Below are 19,860 nucleotides of genomic sequence, written 5' to 3'. Positions count from 1 at the left end.
CACACACACCTACCACACACACACACCACACACCTACCCACACACACACACACACACACCTACCCACACACACACACACACACACCACACACCTACCCACCACACACCACACACACACCTACCCACACACCACCCACACACCTACCCACACACCTACCCACACCTACCCACACACCTACCCACCACCTACCCACACACATACCCACACACCTACCCACACACACCTACCCACCTACCTACCCACACACACCACACCACCTACCCACACCACACACACACCTACCCACACCCACACACACACACCTACCCCACACACCACACACCACACCACCCACACACCTACCCACACACACCTACCACACCTACCCACCCACACACCTACCCACACACACCTACCCACACACACCTACCCACACACCTACCCACACACACCTACCCACACACACATACCCACCCACACACACACACCTACCCACACCTACCCACACACACCACACCTACCCACACACACACCTACCCACACACACACACACACACCTACCCACACACCCACCACACCCACACACACTACACCACACACACACCACACACCTACCCCACACCTACCTCCACACACACACCCACCTACCCACACACACCACACACACCTACACACCTCTCCACACACACCACACCCACCACCCACACACACACACACACACACCTACCCACACACACACACACACACACAGACACCACACACACACCCACACACACACCACCCACACACACACACCACACACCTACCCACACACACACACACACCTACCCACACACACACCACACACCTACCCACACACACACCCTACCCACACACACCACACACCACACCACCCACACACACACACACACACCTACCCACACACACCTACCCACACACACACCTACCCACACACACACACCACCCACACCCACACACACACACACACCACCACACACACACACACACACACCTACCCACACACACCACACCTACCCACACACACACACACCCACCCACACACACACACACACCTACCCACCCACACACACACCTACCCACACACACACACACACACCCCCACACACACACACACACCTACCCACACACACACCTACCCACACACACACACCTACCCACACACACACACCTACCCACACACACACACATACCCACACACACACACCCCACACACACACACCTACCCACACACACCTACCCACACACACACCCACCCACACACACACCTACCCACACAAACACCTACCCACACAAACACCTACCCACACACACACCTACCCACACACACCTACCCACACAAACACCTACCCACACACACCTACCCACACACACACACACACACACACCTACCCAGGGTACCCACACACCTACCCACACCCACCCACCCACACACACACCTACCCACACAAACACTGTAACCCACACAAACACACACCTACCTACCTCTCTTACACACACCTACCTACCTCTCCACACACACACAAAAACACACACCTACCTACCTCTCTCCCCACACACACACACACACACACACACACACACACACAATCCCCCTCTCTCTCTTTACGCACACCTTCACACACTCAGAGCAAGATCTGCCTACTATAGATCAGTCAGACACACCAATCACGGTTAATCCAGAACTAGTCTTGCGTAATTGGTCAGCTGCTCAACTAAATTCAGGGTCAATAAGAGAAGAGATTAAGAGATGTTAGAACGAGGAGCTCTCTCTGAGTCAGGTTTGTAGGCCTCCAAGCTCGCACAAGCTTTTTCAGGATTGAGGTCAGGGCTTTGTAATGGCCACTCCAATACCTTGACTTATTTTATATTTTGCCACAACTTTGGAAGTATGCTTGGGGTCATTGTCCATTTGGAAGACCCATTTGCGACCAAGCTTTAACTTCAGGGCTGATGCCATGAGATGTTGCTTCAATATATCCACATAGTTGTCCTACCTCATGATTCCATCTATTTTGTGAAGTGCACCAGTCCCTCCTGCAGCAAAGCACCCCCACAACATGATGCTGCCACCCCCATGCTTCACGGTTGGGATCGTGTTCTTCGGCTTGCAAGCCTCCCCCTTTTTCCTCCAAACATAATGATGATCACTATGGCCAAACAGTTATATTTTTGTTTCATCAGACCAGAGGACATTTCTCCAAAAAGTACAATCTTTGTCCCCATGTGCAGTTGCAAACCATAGTATTTTTATGGCGATTTTGGAGCAGTGGTTTCTTCCTTGCTGAGCGGCCTTTCAGGTTATGTCGATATAGGACTCGTTTTACTGTGGATATAGAAACTTTTGTACCCGTTTCCTCCAGCATCTTCACAAGGTCCTTTGCTGTTGTTTTGGGATTGATTTGCACTTTTTGCACCAAAGTACATTGATCTCTAGGAGACAAAAAGCGTCTCCTTCCTGAGTGGTATGACTGCTGCGTGGTCCCATGGTGTCAAGGTCTATCATTTTTTCAGCGGTCTTGACTAATTTATCTTAATTTTCCCATGATGTCAAGCAAAGAGGCAATGAGTTGGAAGGTAGGCCTTGAAATACATCCACAGGTACACCTACAATTGACTCAAATTATGATTTTCTGGAATTCTCCAAGCTGTTTAAAGGCACAGTCAACTTAGGGTATGTAAACTTCTGACCCACTGGAATGTGATACAGTGAATTATAAGTGAAATAATCTGTCTGTAAACAATTCCTGAAAAATTACTTGCGTCATGCACAAAGTAGATGTCCTAACCAACTTGCCTAAACTATAGTTTGTTAACATGAAATTTGTGGAGTGGTTGAAAAATGAGTTAATGACTCCAACCTAAGTGTATGTTAACTTCCGACTTCAACTGTATATGTTGACGAGGGTGGCTGCTTAAGCTGCATCCCTGTCTCACCCCCTGGCCCTGTGGAAAGAAATTTGTTTTTGCCAATTTTAGCCTCACACTTTTTGTGTACATGGATTATGTAAATGTTGTATGTTCTCCCCAATACAACTTTCCATCAATTTGTATAGCAGACCCTCATGCCAAAATGAATCGAAAGCTTTTCTGAAATCAACAAAGCATGAGAAGACTCTGCCTTTGTCAATGAGATTGTGCAGGATGAGTTCCTTACCTGTGGACGTAGTGTTGTTGGTGTATAGAGTGGATGGCCAGCACCATCTCTGCCACATAGAACTTGGACATGTCCTCTGGGAGACGGTCCTCAAACTTACTGAGCAGGGTCAAGAGGTCACCGCCCACATAGTAGTCCATCACCAGGTACTGCAGAGACAGGGTTATCCTGTGGGTTATACTGTGTACACACACCCGCACACAGAGTATACACAAGTGTGTGTGCGTGTGAAGCTGTTACCAGGAAGTTGTCGTCCTGGAAGGCATAGTGTAGGGTGGTGATCCACTGGCAGTCTCCATTCACCAGAACATTCCTCTCCTCGCGGAAACATGCCGTCTGAGGGGCAAACAATGGTATCAACTATAACAAACTCCCACACACACTCTCAGTAAAAAAAAGAAAACTTTTAAAAATGCCAATTTCATTCAGGTCAGATTGAACTTAGAATTTTTGATAAATCACCAAAAACCACATCTTTGACCCTCATCTCGGTCACTAAGTCTGCCGTACCCTTAATCTCACTCCAGTAGTCTGTCCCTGGCATACAAACCATCATTCATAGCAACCTCTCACCCCCCTCCCTGCTCGCAACCTCTCACTCACGCTCCCTATTAGATGACAAGACTGATGTCATGTGGGAAAACTGGACTAGCGGTATGTTGCGGTTTGCTACTCCCAACTGATTTCAGTAATCCGCCAACCAGTATTTCCTAAAAACCTGGAAACGTTGGGAAAGCTTCCGGAAATGTTGCAACCCTACTTGGAATGTCTAAAAAAAAAAAAAAAAAAAAAAAAAAAAAAAAAAGACTCAGCATTTTTACTTCCCTACTCTGTCAATTTAGTCCATATTATCAAAATACTTCACCAAATCATTTACGTTAAATGCCAACATAAAGCAAAAGTTACAGCAAACGTTATTTTTTACATTTTACGGGAAGGTACTACCTAAACTAAGAACTCAGTGGCCTTGTGGTTTAAGTATGGGCGGTTGGGAGTTTGATCCCCAGGACGAGTCATACCAAAGACTGTAAAAACGGCACCCGATGAGTCTCTGCTTGGCACTCAGCGTTAAGGAGATACATTTGGGAGGGAAGGTCCAGGATGTGTACTTGTACATCAAGCTGCCTCCCGCTACAGAAACGAGAGCCATTCCAGCTCGCACAAGCCAATGATCGTACAAGGTTACTTATAGTGCATTTCGGAGAGTATTCAGACCCCTTGACTTTTTCTACACTTCGTTACGTAACAGCCTTATTGTAAAATGTATTTGTTATTTTCCCCACATCAATTCACACACCCCATAATGACAAGGCAAAAACAGGTAACATTTCACAGATTTATTCAAATATAACTGAAATATCACATTTAGTCAGACCCTTTACTCAGTACTTATTTGAAGCACCTTTGGCAGCAATTACAGCCTTAAGTCTTCTTGGCTATAACGCTACAAGCTTGGCACACCTATATTTGGGGCGTTTCGCCAATTCTTCTCTGCAGATCATCTCAAGCTCCATCAGGTTGGAAGGGGATCAGCTTCAAGTCCGGGCTCTGGCTGGGCCCTCAAGGACATCAAAACTTGTCCCGAAGCCACTCCTGCAGTGTCTTGGCTGTGTGCTTATGGTCGTTGTCATGTTGAAAGGTGAACCTTCGCCCCAGGCTGAGTTCCTGAGCTCTTTGGAGCAGGTTTTCATCAAGGATCTCTTTGTACTTTGCTCCATTCATCTTTCCCTCAATCCTGACAGGTCTCCCAGTTCCTGTGGCTGAAAAACATCCCCAGAGCATGATCCTGCCACCACTAAGCTTTACGGTAGGGATGGGCCAGGGTTCTTCCAGACGTGAAGCTTGGCATTCAGGTCAAAGAATTCAATCTTGGTTTCATCAGACCAGAGAATTTTGTTTCTCATTTCTCACTCCAAGCAGGCTGTCATGTGTCTTTTATTGAGGAGTGACTTCTGTCTGGCCACTATCATAAAGGCCTGATTGGTGGAGTGCTGCAGAGATGGTTGTCATTCTGGAAGGTTCTCCCATCTCCACAGAGGAGCGGAGCTCTGTCAGACTGACCATCGGGTTCTTGGTGAAGTCACTGACCAAGGCCCTTCTCCCCCGATTACGCCGTTTGGCCTGGCGGCCAGCTCTAGGAAGAGTCTTGGTGGTTCCAAACATCTTCCATTTTAGAATTATGGAGGCCACTGTGTTCTTGGGGACCTTCAATGCTGCAGACATTTGTTGGCACCCTTCCCTAGATCTGGGCCTCGACACAATCTTGTCTCTGAGGAGAATTCCTTCGACCTCATAGCTTGGTTTTTGCTCTGACATGCACTGTCAACTGTCTGACCTTATATAGACAGGCGTGTGCCTTTCCAAATTTAATTTACCACAGGTGGATTCCAAACAACTGAACACACTCGAGGTTGACCGATTAATTAGGGCCGACTTCAGGTTTTCATTACAATCGGAAATCAGTATTTTTGGGCGCAAATTTTTATAATAATATTTTTTTAATTTTGTCTTTAACTAGGCAAGTCAGTTAAGAACACATTCTTATTTTCAATGACGGCCTGGGAACAGTGGGTTGTTATCTGCCTTGTTCAGGGGCAGAAAGACAGATTTTCACCTTGTCAGCTCAGGGGATCAAATCTTGCAACCTTAGAGTTAACTAGCCCAACGCAATAACGACCTACCTCTCTCTCGTTGCACTCCACAAGGAGACTACCTGTTACGCAAATGAAGTAAGCCAAGGTAAGGTGCTAGCTAGCATTAAACTTATCTTATAAAAAAACAATCAATCATAATCACTAGTTAACTACACATGGTTGATGATATTACTAGATATTATCTAGCATGTCCTGTGTTGCATATAATCTGACTGAGCATACAAGCATACAAGTATCTAAGTATGTGACTGAGTGGTGGTAAGCAGAAGCAGGTGCATAAACATTCATTCAAACAGCACTTTCATGCGTTTTGCCAGCAGCTCTTCGTTGTGCGTCAAGCATTGCGCTGTTTATGACTTCAAGCCTATCAACTCCTGAGATTAGGCTGGTGTAACCGATGTGAAATGGCTAGCTAGTTAGCGCTAATAGCGTTTCAAACGTCACTTGCTCTGAGACTTTGAGTAGTTGTTCCCCTTGCTATGCATGGGTAACGCTGCTTCGAGGGTGGCTGTTGTCGATGTGTTCCTGGTTCGAGCCCAGGTATGGGCGAGGAGAGGGACGGAAGCTGTACTGTTACACTGGCAATACTAAAGTGCCTATAAGAACATCCAATAGTCAAAGGTTAATGAAATACAAATGGTTTAGAGGGAAATAGTCCTATAATAACTACAACCTAAAACTTCTTACCTGGGAATATTAAAGACTCATGTTAAAAGGAACCACCGGCTTTCATATGTTCTCATGTTCTGAGCAAGGAACTGAAACGTTAGCTTTCTTACATAGTACATATTGCACTTTTACATTCTTCTCCAACACTTTGTTTTTGCATTATTTAAACCAAATTGAACATGTTCATTATTTATTTGAGGCTAAATAGATTTTATTGATGTATTATAAGTTAAAATAAGTGTTTATTCAGTACTGTTGTAATTCTCATTATTACATATTCATTTTTTTATATTTAAAAAATAAATAAAAATTAAGTGTTATTATTATTTTATTTTTTATTGTTTTAAATCGGACGATTAATCGGCATCGGCTTTTTTGGTCCTCCAATAATCGGTATCGGCGTTGAATTTTTATTTTTTTATTTCACCTTTATTTAACCAGGTAGTTGAGAACAAGTTCTCATTTACAATTGCGACCTGGCCAAGATAAAGCAAAGCAGTCCGACAGATACAACGACACAGAGTTACACATGGAGTAAAACAAACATACAGTCAATAATACAGTATAAACAAGTCTATATACGATGTGAACAAATGAGGTGAGATAAGGGAGGTAAAGGCAAAAAAAAGGCCATGGTGGCAAAGTAAATACAATATAGCAAGTAAAACACTGGAATGGTTGATTTGCAGTGGAAGAATGTGCAAAGTAGAAATAAAAATAATGGGGTGCAAAGGAGCAAAATAAATAAATAAAATAAATACAGTAGGGAAAGAGGTAGTTGTTTGGGCTAAATTATAGGTGGGCTATGTACAGGTGCAGTAATCTGTGAGCTGCTCTGACAGTTGGTTTTGATATCATATCGGTCGACCTCTAGAACACACCCCTGGTGTTTCTACATTTTCTGTTCCACAGCAAATAAAACAAAAAGGTAAAGTTATGTTTAATAGCTTTTGTAAAAACATTTCCCCCCCTCCTTTGTAAAGTAACTTTGAACAGGTCCAGATGGGGCGGCAGCGTAGCCTAGTGGTTAGAGCGTTGGGCTAGTAACCGGAAGGTTGCAAGTTCAAACCCCCGAGCTGACAAGTTACAAATCTGTCGTTCTGCCCCTGAACAGGCAGTTCCTAGGCCATCATTGTTATTCTGTTCCTAGGCTGTCATTCTTAACTGACTTGCCTGGTTAAATAAAGGTCAAATAAAAATGCTATCCCTAGATTTACAAAAACTAAAAAACCTATTGGGAAATGGGCATACTCACACAACTGATTGTTGTGACAATTATTTACCTCTCCATCTAGCTATTTATCGATAAAGACTGAACATTCGTCCCCCGCTGCTGGTTGAATGTAACAGTAGTCTAGTCCAGGGGTACTCAACTACTATCTGAGAGGTCCAGTCCTCCTCTGCTGGTTGGAATGTAACAGTAGTCTAGTCCAGGGGTACTCAACTACTATCTGAGAGGTCCAGTCCTCCTCTGCTGGTTGGAATGTAACAGTCTAGTCCAGGGGTACTCAACTACTATCTGAGAGGTCCAGTCCTCCTCTGCTGGTTGGAATGTAACAGTAGTCTAGTCCAGGGGTACTCAACTACTATCTGAGAGGTCCAGTCCTCCTCTGCTGGTTGGAATGTAACAGTAGTCTAGTCCAGGGGTACTCAACTACTATCTGAGAGGTCCAGTCCTCCTCTGCTGGTTGGAATGTAACAGTAGTCTAGTCCAGGGGTACTCAACTACTATCTGAGAGGTCCAGTCCTCCGCTGCTGGTTGGAATGTAACAGTAGTCTAGTCCAGGGGTACTCAACTACTATCTGAGAGGTCCAGTCCTCCTCTGCTGGTTGAATGTAACAGTAGAGTCTAGTCCAGGGGTACTCAACTACTATCTGAGAGGTCCAGTCCTCCTCTGCTGGTTGGAATGTAACAGTAGTCTAGTCCAGGGGTACTCAACTACTATCTGAGAGGTCCAGTCCTCCTCTGCTGGTTGGAATGTAACAGTAGTCTAGTCCAGGGGTACTCAACTACTATCTGAGAGGTCCAGTCCTCCTCTGCTGGTTGGAATACAATGCGGCAGTGCTGTGTGTAACAGTAGAGTCTAGTCCAGGGGTACTCAACTACTATCTGAGAGGTCCAGTCCTCCTCTGCTGGTTGGAATGTAACAGTCTAGTCCAGGGGTACTCAACTACTATCTGAGAGGTCCAGTCCTCCGCTGCTGGTTGGAATGTAACAGTAGTCTAGTCCAGGGGTACTCAACTACTATCTGAGAGGTCCAGTCCTCCTCTGCTGGTTGGAATGTAACAGTAGTCTAGTCCAGGGGTACTCAACTACTATCTGAGAGGTCCAGTCCTCCGCTGCTGGTTGGAATGTAACAGTAGTCTAGTCCAGGGGTACTCAACTACTATCTGAGAGGTCCAGTCCTCCTCTGCTGGTTGGAATGTAACAGTAGTCTAGTCCAGGGGTACTCAACTACTATCTGAGAGGTCCAGTCCTCCGCTGCTGGTTGGAATGTAACAGTAGTCTAGTCCAGGGGTACTCAACTACTATCTGAGAGGTCCAGTCCTCCGCTGCTGGTTGGAATGTAACAGTCTAGTCCAGGGGTACTCAACTACTATCTGAGAGGTCCAGTCCTCCTCTGCTGGTTGAATGTAACAGTAGTCTAGTCCAGGGGTACTCAACTACTATCTGAGAGGTCCAGTCCTCCGCTGCTGGTTGGAATGTAACAGTAGTCTAGTCCAGGGGTACTCAACTACTATCTGAGAGGTCCAGTCCTCCGCTGCTGGTTGGAATGTAACAGTAGTCTAGTCCAGGGGTACTCAACTACTATCTGAGAGGTCCAGTCCTCCGCTGCTGGTTGGAATGTAACAGTAGTCTAGTCCAGGGGTACTCAACTACTATCTGAGAGGTCCAGTCCTCCTCTGCTGGTTGGAATGTAACAGTAGTCTAGTCCAGGGGTACTCAACTACTATCTGAGAGGTCCAGTCCTCCTCTGCTGGTTGGAATGTAACAGTAGTCTAGTCCAGGGGTACTCAACTACTATCTGAGAGGTCCAGTCCTCCTCTGCTGGTTGGAATGTAACAGTAGTCTAGTCCAGGGGTACTCAACTACTATCTGAGAGGTCCAGTCCTCCTCTGCTGGTTGGAATGTAACAGTAGTCTAGTCCAGGGGTACTCAACTACTATCTGAGAGGTCCAGTCCTCCTCTGCTGGTTGGAATGTAACAGTAGTCTAGTCCAGGGGTACTCAACTACTATCTGAGAGGTCCAGTCCTCCTCTGCTGGTTGGAATGTAACAGTAGTCTAGTCCAGGGGTACTCAACTACTATCTGAGAGGTCCAGTCCTCCTCTGCTGGTTGGAATGTAACAGTAGTCTAGTCCAGGGGTACTCAACTACTATCTGAGAGGTCCAGTCCTCCTCTGCTGGTTGGAATGTAACAGTAGTCTAGTCCAGGGTACTCAACTACTATCAGGTCCAGTCCTCCTCTGCTGGTTGGAATGTAACAGTAGTCTAGTCCAGGGGTACTCAACTACTATCTGAGAGGTCCAGTCCTCCTCTGCTGGTTCGAATGTAACAGTAGTCTAGTCCAGGGGTACTCAACTACTATCTGAGAGGTCCAGTCCTCCTCTGCTGGTTCGAATGTAACAGTAGTCTAGTCCAGGGGTACTCAACTACTATCTGAGAGGTCCAGTCCTCCGCTGCTGGTTGGAATGTAACAGTAGTCTAGTCCAGGGGTACTCAACTACTATCTGAGAGGTCCAGTCCTCCTCTGCTGGTTGGAATGTAACAGTAGTCTAGTCCAGGGGTACTCAACTACTATCTGAGAGGTCCAGTGACACAAATTCCTAGGTGGCAAAGGTCCGGATGAATTTCGTCCTTCATTGGCGCTGTGGTACAGAGTATTTAACAAACAGTCTACGACTTAGGAAACATGTTATATAAAATGTACATTCAAATATATTAAATGAGACTAAGAATTTGAACTATTTACTACTTCTTTTGAATGTAAACATGTGCAACATTGCATCAACATTGCTGAAGAACAAAAGTGGTTGCATGATTGTCTATGCAAAAAGTGCACTGTGAACAACTACACATGGGTCATGAATTATTATTATTTTTTTATATAAAATAACATTTTCTTGAGAACAAAGGACAGGTGTACAGAAAGAATAATCTGAATGCCCAGAACATCACTGTGGGCTGTGCAACATCCATGTATCAGTCAGTGTGGGCCGTGCAACATCCATGTATCAGTCACTGAGGGCCGTGCAATATCCATGTATCAGTCACTGTGGGTCGTGCAATATTCATGTATCAGTCACTGTGGGCCGTGCAACATCCATGTATCAGTCACTGTGGGCCGTGCAATATCCATGTATCAGTCACTGTGGGCTGTGCAACATCCATGTATCAGTCACTGTGGGCTGTGCAATATTCATGTATCAGTCACTGTGGGCTGTGCAACATCCATGTATCAGTCACTGTGGGCTGTGCAATATTCATGTATCAGTCACTGTGGGCCGTGCAATATTCATGTATCAGTCACTGTGGGCCGTGCAATATCCATGTATCAGTCACTGTGGGCCGTGCAATATTCATGTATCAGTCACTGTGGGCCTGTGCAATATTCATGTATCAGTCACTGTGGGCCGTGCAATATTCATGTATCAGTCACTGTGGGCCGTGCAATATTCATGTATCAGTCACTGTGGGGGCAATATTCATGTATCAGTCACTGTGGACCCGTGCAATATTCATGTATCAGTCATTCATGCAATATTCATGTATCAGTCACTGTGGGTCGTGCAATATTCATGTATCAGTCACTGTGGGCTGTGCAATATTCATGTATCAGTCAGTGTGGGCCGTGCAACATCCATGTATCAGTCACAACAATATCCATGTATCAGTCACTGTGGGCCGTGCAATATTCATGTATCAGTCACTGTGGGCCGTGCAACATTCATGCATCAGTCACTGTGGGCCGTGCAATATTCATGTATCAGTCACTGTGGGCCGTGCAACATCCATGTATCAGTCACTGTGGGCCGTGCAACATTCATGTATCAGTCACTGTGGGCCGTGCAACATCCATGTATCAGTCACTGTGGGCCGTGCAACATCCATGTATCAGTCACTGTGGGCGTGGCAACATCCATGTATGCAATATTCATGTATCAGTCACTGTGGGCCGTGCAACATCCATGTATCAGTCACTGTGGGCGTGCAATATTCATGTATCAGTCACTGTGGGCCGTGCAATATTCATGTATCAGTCACTGTGGGCCGTGCAATATTCATGTATCAGTCACTGTGGGCCGTGCAATATTCATGTATCAGTCACTGTGGGCCGTGCAATATTCATGTATCAGTCACTGTGGACCCGTGCAATATTCATGTATCAGTCACTGTGGGTCGTGCAATATTCATGTATCAGTCACTGTGGGTCGTGCAATATTCATGTATCAGTCACTGTGGGCTGTGCAACATCCATGTATCAGTCAGTGTGGGCCGTGCAACATCCATGTATCAGTCACTGAGGGCCGTGCAATATCCATGTATCAGTCACTGTGGGCCGTGCAATATTCATGTATCAGTCACTGTGGGCCGTGCAACATTCATGCATCAGTCACTGTGGGCCGTGCAATATTCATGTATCAGTCACTGTGGGCCGTGCAACATCCATGTATCAGTCACTGTGGGCCGTGCAACATTCATGTATCAGTCACTGTGGGCCGTGCAACATCCATGTATCAGTCACTGTGGGCCGTGCAACATCCATGTATCAGTCACTGTGGGCCGTGCAATATTCATGTATCAGTCACTGTGGGCCGTGCAACATCCATGTATCAGTCACTGTGGGCCGTGCAATATTCATGTATCAGTCACTGTGGGCCCGTGCAATATTCATGTATCAGTCACTGTGGGCCGTGCAATATTCATGTATCAGTCACTGTGGGCCGTGCAATATTCATGTATCAGTCACTGTGGTGCAATATTCATGTATCAGTCACTGTGGACCCGTGCAATATTCATGTATCAGTCACTGTGGGTGTGCAATATTCATGTATCAGTCACTGTGGGTCGTGCAATATTCATGTATCAGTCACTGTGGGCGTGCAACATTCATGTATCAGTCACTGTGGGCCCGTGCAACATTCATGTATCAGTCACTGTGGGCCCGTGCAATATTCATGTATCAGTCACTGTGGGCCGTGCAATATTCATGTATCAGTCACTGTGGGCCGTGCAATATTCATGTATCAGTCACTGTGGGCCGTGCAATATTCATGTATCAGTCACTGTGGGCCGTGCAATATTCATGTATCAGTCACTGTGGGCCCGTGCAACATTCATGTATCAGTCACTGTGGGCCCGTGCAACATTCATGTATCAGTCACTCGTGACCTTGCCCTGCATTAATGCCCCCTCTTTTACACTGCTGCTACTCTATTATCTATGCATAGTCACTAACTCTCCCTACATTTACACATTACCTCGACTAACTGATGCCCCCGCACATTGACTCTGTACTGGTACCCCCTGTATATAGCCTCGCTATTGTTATTTTACTGCTGCTCTTTAATTATTTGCTACTTTTCTATTTTTACATAAAACTTATTTTTCTTTAAACTGCAGTGTTGGTTATGGGTTTGTAAGTAAGCATTTCACTGTAAGGTCTACAGCTGTTGTATTCGGCGCAGGTGACAAATAAAATTTGATTTGATTTCATGAGAGAAATTACAGAAATTTGTGTTTCCCAAAAACCCAGGCTATCCTCAGTGAAGAATCAGGGAATTGATAAGGACTTTGGTAGACCTCGCATATTGGGATTTTAGTTGGTTATTCTTGTTTGCTCTCACATCAGTGTTCAGGGGATACGTCTGAATTAATTTACTATACCTGGTGTGAAAATGGCCATTTTCACGAGAGCTACGCTGCATATCAGGCACATTGGTTTAGTGTTAATTGCGGGGAGGATTAATAAATACTGTTCCATTTAATATTCTTTCAATGTAGTTTTCAGAGTCAACTTAATAAAAACAATTTTTTTTTTTAAATAAATAAATAATAAAAAACATTAACAAAGACACTGGTAACTAAGCTCCTCCTATCTGTGATATTTACAGTTGAAACCACGGTCAAATCTTTGTTTCTTTCTGCCTGCTTGTCCCAAGGTTCCGCGGAGGATATTTGGATGAATGTGATTGGTGCGGAGTTAAAGAGGCCACTGCGCCCGGTTGATTATTTAAAAGCTGTCTAAAAAAAAATAATGTATTGACTTTTATATAACAAAATGCAATGTTGTCCGGTCCGGATTGACCCTTCTCTGGGTCTGGCCAGTTGAGTTTGGGGGGGGGGGGTCGAGCTGTCCATCCGTCTATCCAGTCATCTTTAAAGACGGTTTTCCTACTCCGCTGCTGGTTGGAATGCCATGCTGCAGGCAGTGCTGTGTGTCCAGTAGAGTCGGAAACACCTCCCCTCTGTATTGCCCAGGCTGCACACATACTGAGGGATTGTGGGATGGGGATTACTGACCATTACTGACAAAAGCTCTGGCGACGCGGCGTGCCAGGCCTCAGGCCACTGTCAGAGCCCATTGGGCTAAAACTAGGTCAAGAGGTAGAGAACAGCACAATAAAAGAAGATGTCCGTCCTGCCCTGAGTTAGTCTCCACTCTCCAGCCAGAATACCGGTGTAGGGTAAACTAAACGTTTCCCCTATATGCTGATCTTGGATCAGCTTCCCCTCCCTCAATACTAATCTTAACCATTAGCGTGGGAAAACACAAAACTGATCCAAGTTCAGCATCTAGGAGCAAATTCACCCAACACCAGAATATGTCCAGAGGCTGACCAGGAATAGATTCAGCTCAATTTCCTTCATCAAAGGTCTAGGATCAGTTGTTCAGGATCAATCCTAACCCTTAAGCATTTCAGGGATGAATGTGACCATGGGTCACTGGTGAGGGGCAGTAGTATTATACTAAAGCCAATACTCTAAGGGTAGTCCGCAGTACCGTGAAACCCATTTCCCTTCAAAATGGTTGCAAGGGATGCAACAAAAGAAAACTGATTGCCACAAAGTGCCCAGGTTTTTCAGAAATACAGGTTGGAGGATTCCCGGAACAACAAGCAGGGAATAACAAGCGAGGGAAACGTTCTTGGAACCAGGAGCAGGGAATAACAAGCAGGGAATAACAAAGAGGGAAATCTTGGAACCAGGAGCAGGGAATAACAAGAGAGGGAAACGTTCTTGGAACCAGGAGCAGGGAATAACAAGAGAGGGAAACGTTCTTGGAACCAGGAGCAGGGAATAACAAAGAGGGAAATGGAACCAGGAGCAGGGAATAACAAGCAGGGGGAATAACAAGAGAGGGAAACGTTCTTGGAACCAGGAGCAGGGAATAACAAGAGAGGGGAATGGAACCAGGAGCAGGGAATAACAAGCAGGGAATAACAAGAGAGGGAATGGAACCAGGAGCAGGGAATAACAAGAGAGGGAAATGGAACCAGGAGCAGGGAATAACAAGAGAGGGAAACGTTCTTGGAACCAGGAGCAGGGAATAACAAGCAGGGAATAACAAGAGAGGGAAACGTTCTTGGAATCAGGAGCAGGGAATAACCAAGCAGGGAATAACAAGCAGGGAATAACAAGCAGGGAATAACAAGCAGGGAATAACCAAGCAAGGGAAACGTTCTTGGAACCAGGAGCAGGGAATAACCAAGCAGGGAATAACAAGCAGGGAATAACAAGCAGGGAATAACAAGAGGGGGAATAACAAGAGGGGGAATAACAAGAGGGGGAATAACAAGAGGGGGAATAACAAGAGGGGAATAACAAGCAGGGAATAACAAGAGAGGGAAACGTTCTTGGAACCAGGAGCAGGGAATAACAAGAGAGGGAATAACAAGAGAGGGAATAACAAGAGAGGGAAACGTTCTTGGAACCAGGAGCAGGGAATAAACAAGCAGGGAATAACAAGAGAGGGAATAACAAGCAGGGAATAACAAGCAGGGAATAACAAGCAGGGAATAACAAGGAGGGAATAACAAGAGGGGGAATAATAAGAGGGGGAATAACAAGAGAGGGAAACGTTCTTGGAACCAGGAGCAGGGAATAACAAGCAGGGAATAACAAGAGAGGGAAACGTTCTTGGAACCAGGAGCAGGGAATAACAAGAGAGGGAAACGTTCTTGGAACCAGGAGCAGGGAATAACAAGCAGGGAATAACAAGAGAGGGAAACGTTCTTGGAACCAGGAGCAGGGAATAACAAGAGGGAATAACAAGGGAAACGTTCTTGGAACCAGGAGCAGGGAATAACAAGCGAGGGAAACGTTCTTGGAACCAGGAGCAGGGAATAACAAGCAGGGAATAACAAGAGAGGGAAACATTCTTGGAACCAGGAGCAGGGAATAACAAGCAGGGAATAACAAGAGAGGGAAACGTTCTTGGAACCAGGAGCAGGGAATAAATCATCCAACCAGGATTTCTAAAAAAAAAAAAAAAAAAACGTTTTAAAAACTCTGGAACTTCGGGAATGTTTATGGAACTATGCCTAACCAGGGAATTTGGTCTAGGCTGTATTCAGGTACGTAGGAAATCTCATGAGTGGATAGGTGATCGTGCACGTCTGGGTGAGCGTGGCTAACAACCATTGTCGACCATGCAAATGAATCCGTGAGCACTTTTTTGGCAGCAAAGTCAGTAGGCGGGTATGGTTCTTCTCTACGGCATAGAAATAGAACATCCAACCTTGACTTGAGCAGGGGTGTACGCTCTAGAACTTCTATGTCTGTGTCAAATGGTAGATTCTACAGTCCCATTATGATCCTTACCTCGGCTCTCTTCAACATCTCCCACTTGTTCAGGATCTTCATGGCGTACACGCGTTCCGTGTTTTTCATCTTCACCACCGCAACCTAGAGGGAGAAGGATGGAGGGTGAGATGAAAAGGGAGAGGAAGGAGAAAGGGAGAGAGATGGAGGGGGGGGGATCATTACACCATTAAAATGCAGCGTAATTAAGAGAGCTGGGAATTGCTGACTTTTCTTTATTGATGTTTCCATCCCCCTCCTACTAGCCTAGTTACTGTAAGCCCCCAGCAGTCCACCCTAGGACCCACTGCTTTCTATGATAGTGGATGAGTCTCACTTAGCACCTCGTCAAAAAGTATAGGGTTCCGTTTGAGACGCCGGGCAGTGTTGTGATCCTTAACCTCATGTACATACATCAACATCCAGCATGTATTGGGTGGATACAGGCGTGTGTTCATTACTTACCAAACGGATAAAAACAGACTGAAACAGGAAGGGACTTAACACTAAGTGGACTGTGTAATAAGTAACACTCATTTTGGGTTTTCCGTTGCAAAACATTTAAATAAATAAATAAATAAATAATGTGCAATTGCGTCCCCTAAGGAACATGACCCTCTGTTCCCCTAGATTATTTTCCAGGCGGGGTGCAATTATGCCTCAAATCAACATCCAAAATGTTGAAGTCAAATAATTTTAGATGAGGGGGGGGGGGGGCAGAGCTTATTGGGAGGGCCCACCGCCCTATTTGAACAATGGTAGGGGAAACACTGTAGTACGCTGGCTTGTGATTCTGGTCGGTAAAATGGTTCTGGGCCTAGACATGTATATGGAGAGCCGTCACTGAGCTATGATTACAATGCATTACAAACTAAGGCTTTTAGATGCACATTCAAAATCGTACATGTATTTCTTAGAGGCCAAATACAGCTAAGCCAGCAGTAACGGTGCTTCAGACACACCCCAGGACAGGGCTTAGTGAAAGGGATAATCCACCCAAAACCACTCATTCCTATAATTTACTGTGAAATACCACTAATATGTGAGAACAATACTGCCCTACCAAGCAAAAAAAAAGACAGTAGCTGCTCATTGTGTGGAACTGAGAAAAACAGCTTTTATTTACCTTGGTTTCATAGTAACTTTATACAGTTACTGCTAACATGACCCCCATTCTCTCCAAAACACAATACGAGGCAGGATACTTGTACATGATTAAGTATGTATTTAATGAGCAGTTAGTGCCTTTTTGCTTGGTAGGGCAGAATAGTTGTTGTGAACAAATGTTTCATGTTGTCTTAAAATATGGTTACGGTAGCAAATCGACAATGCAACGCTTTCTCTATGGGCTGGCTGGCTGACTAGCAAACGTAGCTACACACAATAATACCAAAGTCAATATCACAGCATGTGAAGTAGGCACCATGCAACTGCACCATGCAACTGCACCATGCAACTGCACCATGCAACTGCACCCGGGACTGAAGAGGCAAACAAATGACACATTTCTCGAAGGTAGGAATACCGCAAAAAAATATGATCAATGGCTCAATCGAGAGAAGTCAACGTCAGCCAGTATTGTAATCTGACATATATGATAGACTTTTTCACCATCTAAAAGTCATATTCCTGTGAACTTCCAGTGTAGTGAGAGAGACGAACACAATGCAACGTCATACCGGCCAAATTTCTGCCTGCACGAACTAATGGCAATAGCTCAGAAACACGTGAAATGGCGCAGGAAATCGATAGATCATCACTCAGAGATGAAAAAAAAAAACAATCTAACATTCAAAATGGGTGAATCTTTCCTTTAATGAGAAAATATTTTCCAGGGCAACTGAGGCACTAATACATAATAAGGCAAAGGATCGTGTGTGTGTGTGTGTGTGTGTGTGTGTGTGTGTGTGTGTGTGTAACCTTGGCTTACTCCACACCACAACTGACATGGTGTGTGTATACCCAAGTGAACTGCCAGAGAGGAGGTGCGTCAGAGGGACACACCTGACTGGTCTGGAGGCCGGTATGCTGCCAAAGCAGGCCAGGAGACCAGACAATCACACACAACCGGGCAGGCAGGCAGACACACACACAACCGGGCAGGCAGGCAGACACACACACACAACCGGGCAGGCAGGCAGACACACACACACACAACCGGGCAGGCAGGCAGACACACACACACACACACAACCGGGCAGGCAGGCAGACACACACACACACAACCGGGCAGGCAGGCAGACACACACACAGACAACCGGGCAGGCAGGCAGACACACACACACACAACCGGGCAGGCAGGCAGACACACACACACACAACCGGGCAGGCAGGCAGACACACACACACACAACCGGGCAGGCAGGCAGACACACACACACAACCGGGCAGGCAGGCACACACACACACACAACCGGGCAGGCAGGCAGACACACACACACACGGGCGGGCAGGCAGGCACACACACACAGACAACCGGGCAGGCAGGCAGACACACACACACAACCGGGCAGGCAGGCAGACACACACACAACCGGGCAGGCAGGCAGACACACACACACAACCGGGCAGGCAGGCAGACACACACACACAACCGGGCAGGCAGGCAGACACACAGACAACCGGGCAGGCAGGCAGACACACAGACAACCGGGCAGGCAGGCAGACACACACACAAGCGGGCAGGCAGGCAGACACACAGACAACCGGGCAGGCAGGCAGACACACAGACAACCGGGCAGGCAGGCAGACACACAGACAACCGGGCAGGCAGGCAGACACACAGACAACCGGGCAGGCAGGCAGACACACACACAACCGGGCAGGCAGGCAGACACACAGACAACCGGGCAGGCAGGTAGACACACACAGACAACCGGGCAGGCAGGCAGACACACACAGACAACCGGGCGGGCAGGCAGGCAGACACACACAGACAACCGGGCGGGCAGGCAGGCAGACACACACACACAGACAACCGGGCGGGCAGGCAGGCAGACACACACACACAGACAACCGGGCGGGCAGGCAGGCAGACACACACACACAGACAACCGGGCGGGCAGGCAGGCAGACACACACACACAGACAACCGGGCGGGCAGGCAGGCACACAGACAACCGGGCAGGCAGGCAGACACACACAGACAACCGGGCAGGCAGGCAGACACACACAGACAACCGGGCAGGCAGGCAGACACACACAGACAACCGGGCAGGCAGGCAGACACACACAGACAACCGGGCAGGCAGGCAGACACACACACAGACAACCGGGCAGGCAGGCAGACACACACAGACAACCGGGCAGGCAGGCAGACACACACAGACAACCGGGCAGGCAGGCAGACACACAGACAACCGGGCAGGCAGGCAGACACACACACAGACAACCGGGCAGGCAGGCAGACACACACACAGACAACCGGGCAGGCAGGCAGACACACACAGACAACCGGGCAGGCAGGTAGACACACAGACAACCGGGCAGGTACACAAGCGCAAAAATCACACACTTGGACAGAAGGTTCCCCCATCCACACGATATTTCTCATCTCCAGACCTGTGTTCAAATATTAG

General features: G+C 46.7%; 1 protein-coding gene and 1 long non-coding RNA gene across 17 annotated transcripts in view; one reads left to right on the top strand and one right to left on the bottom strand.

Moving 5' to 3' along the window:
* Positions 1-19,860, bottom strand: part of LOC118371879 (serine/threonine-protein kinase MRCK beta-like) — a 156,474-nt gene that overhangs the window by 93,548 nt on the left and 43,066 nt on the right. For all 4 annotated transcript variants that reach the window (XM_052471339.1, XM_052471340.1, XM_052471341.1 and 1 more), the window contains exons 3-5: positions 16,304-16,387; positions 3,396-3,491; positions 3,156-3,304 (exon numbers count right to left, since the gene is read on the bottom strand). In XM_052471339.1, the coding sequence (XP_052327299.1) occupies positions 3,156-3,304; positions 3,396-3,491; positions 16,304-16,387 (329 nt within the window). The remainder of the gene's footprint in view (positions 1-3,155; positions 3,305-3,395; positions 3,492-16,303; positions 16,388-19,860) is intronic.
* Positions 7,792-10,918, top strand: LOC127909492 (uncharacterized). 13 transcript variants are annotated; one of them, XR_008071475.1, is made up of 8 exons: positions 7,792-7,936; positions 8,005-8,217; positions 8,361-8,502; positions 8,664-8,805; positions 8,877-9,018; positions 9,583-9,866; positions 9,933-10,074; positions 10,146-10,918. It is a non-coding gene; the product is annotated as an uncharacterized LOC127909492 (long non-coding RNA). The 13 variants fall into 13 exon arrangements; XR_008071473.1 differs by having other exon boundaries at positions 8,664-8,734; positions 8,806-9,018; positions 9,441-9,866; positions 10,146-10,917; XR_008071471.1 differs by having other exon boundaries at positions 9,512-9,866; positions 10,146-10,917.

This window comes from Oncorhynchus keta, chromosome 19 (assembly GCF_023373465.1).
Source record: "Oncorhynchus keta strain PuntledgeMale-10-30-2019 chromosome 19, Oket_V2, whole genome shotgun sequence".
Classification (NCBI taxonomy): domain Eukaryota; kingdom Metazoa; phylum Chordata; class Actinopteri; order Salmoniformes; family Salmonidae; genus Oncorhynchus; species Oncorhynchus keta.
This window is presented reverse-complemented; position numbering and strand designations above follow the sequence as displayed.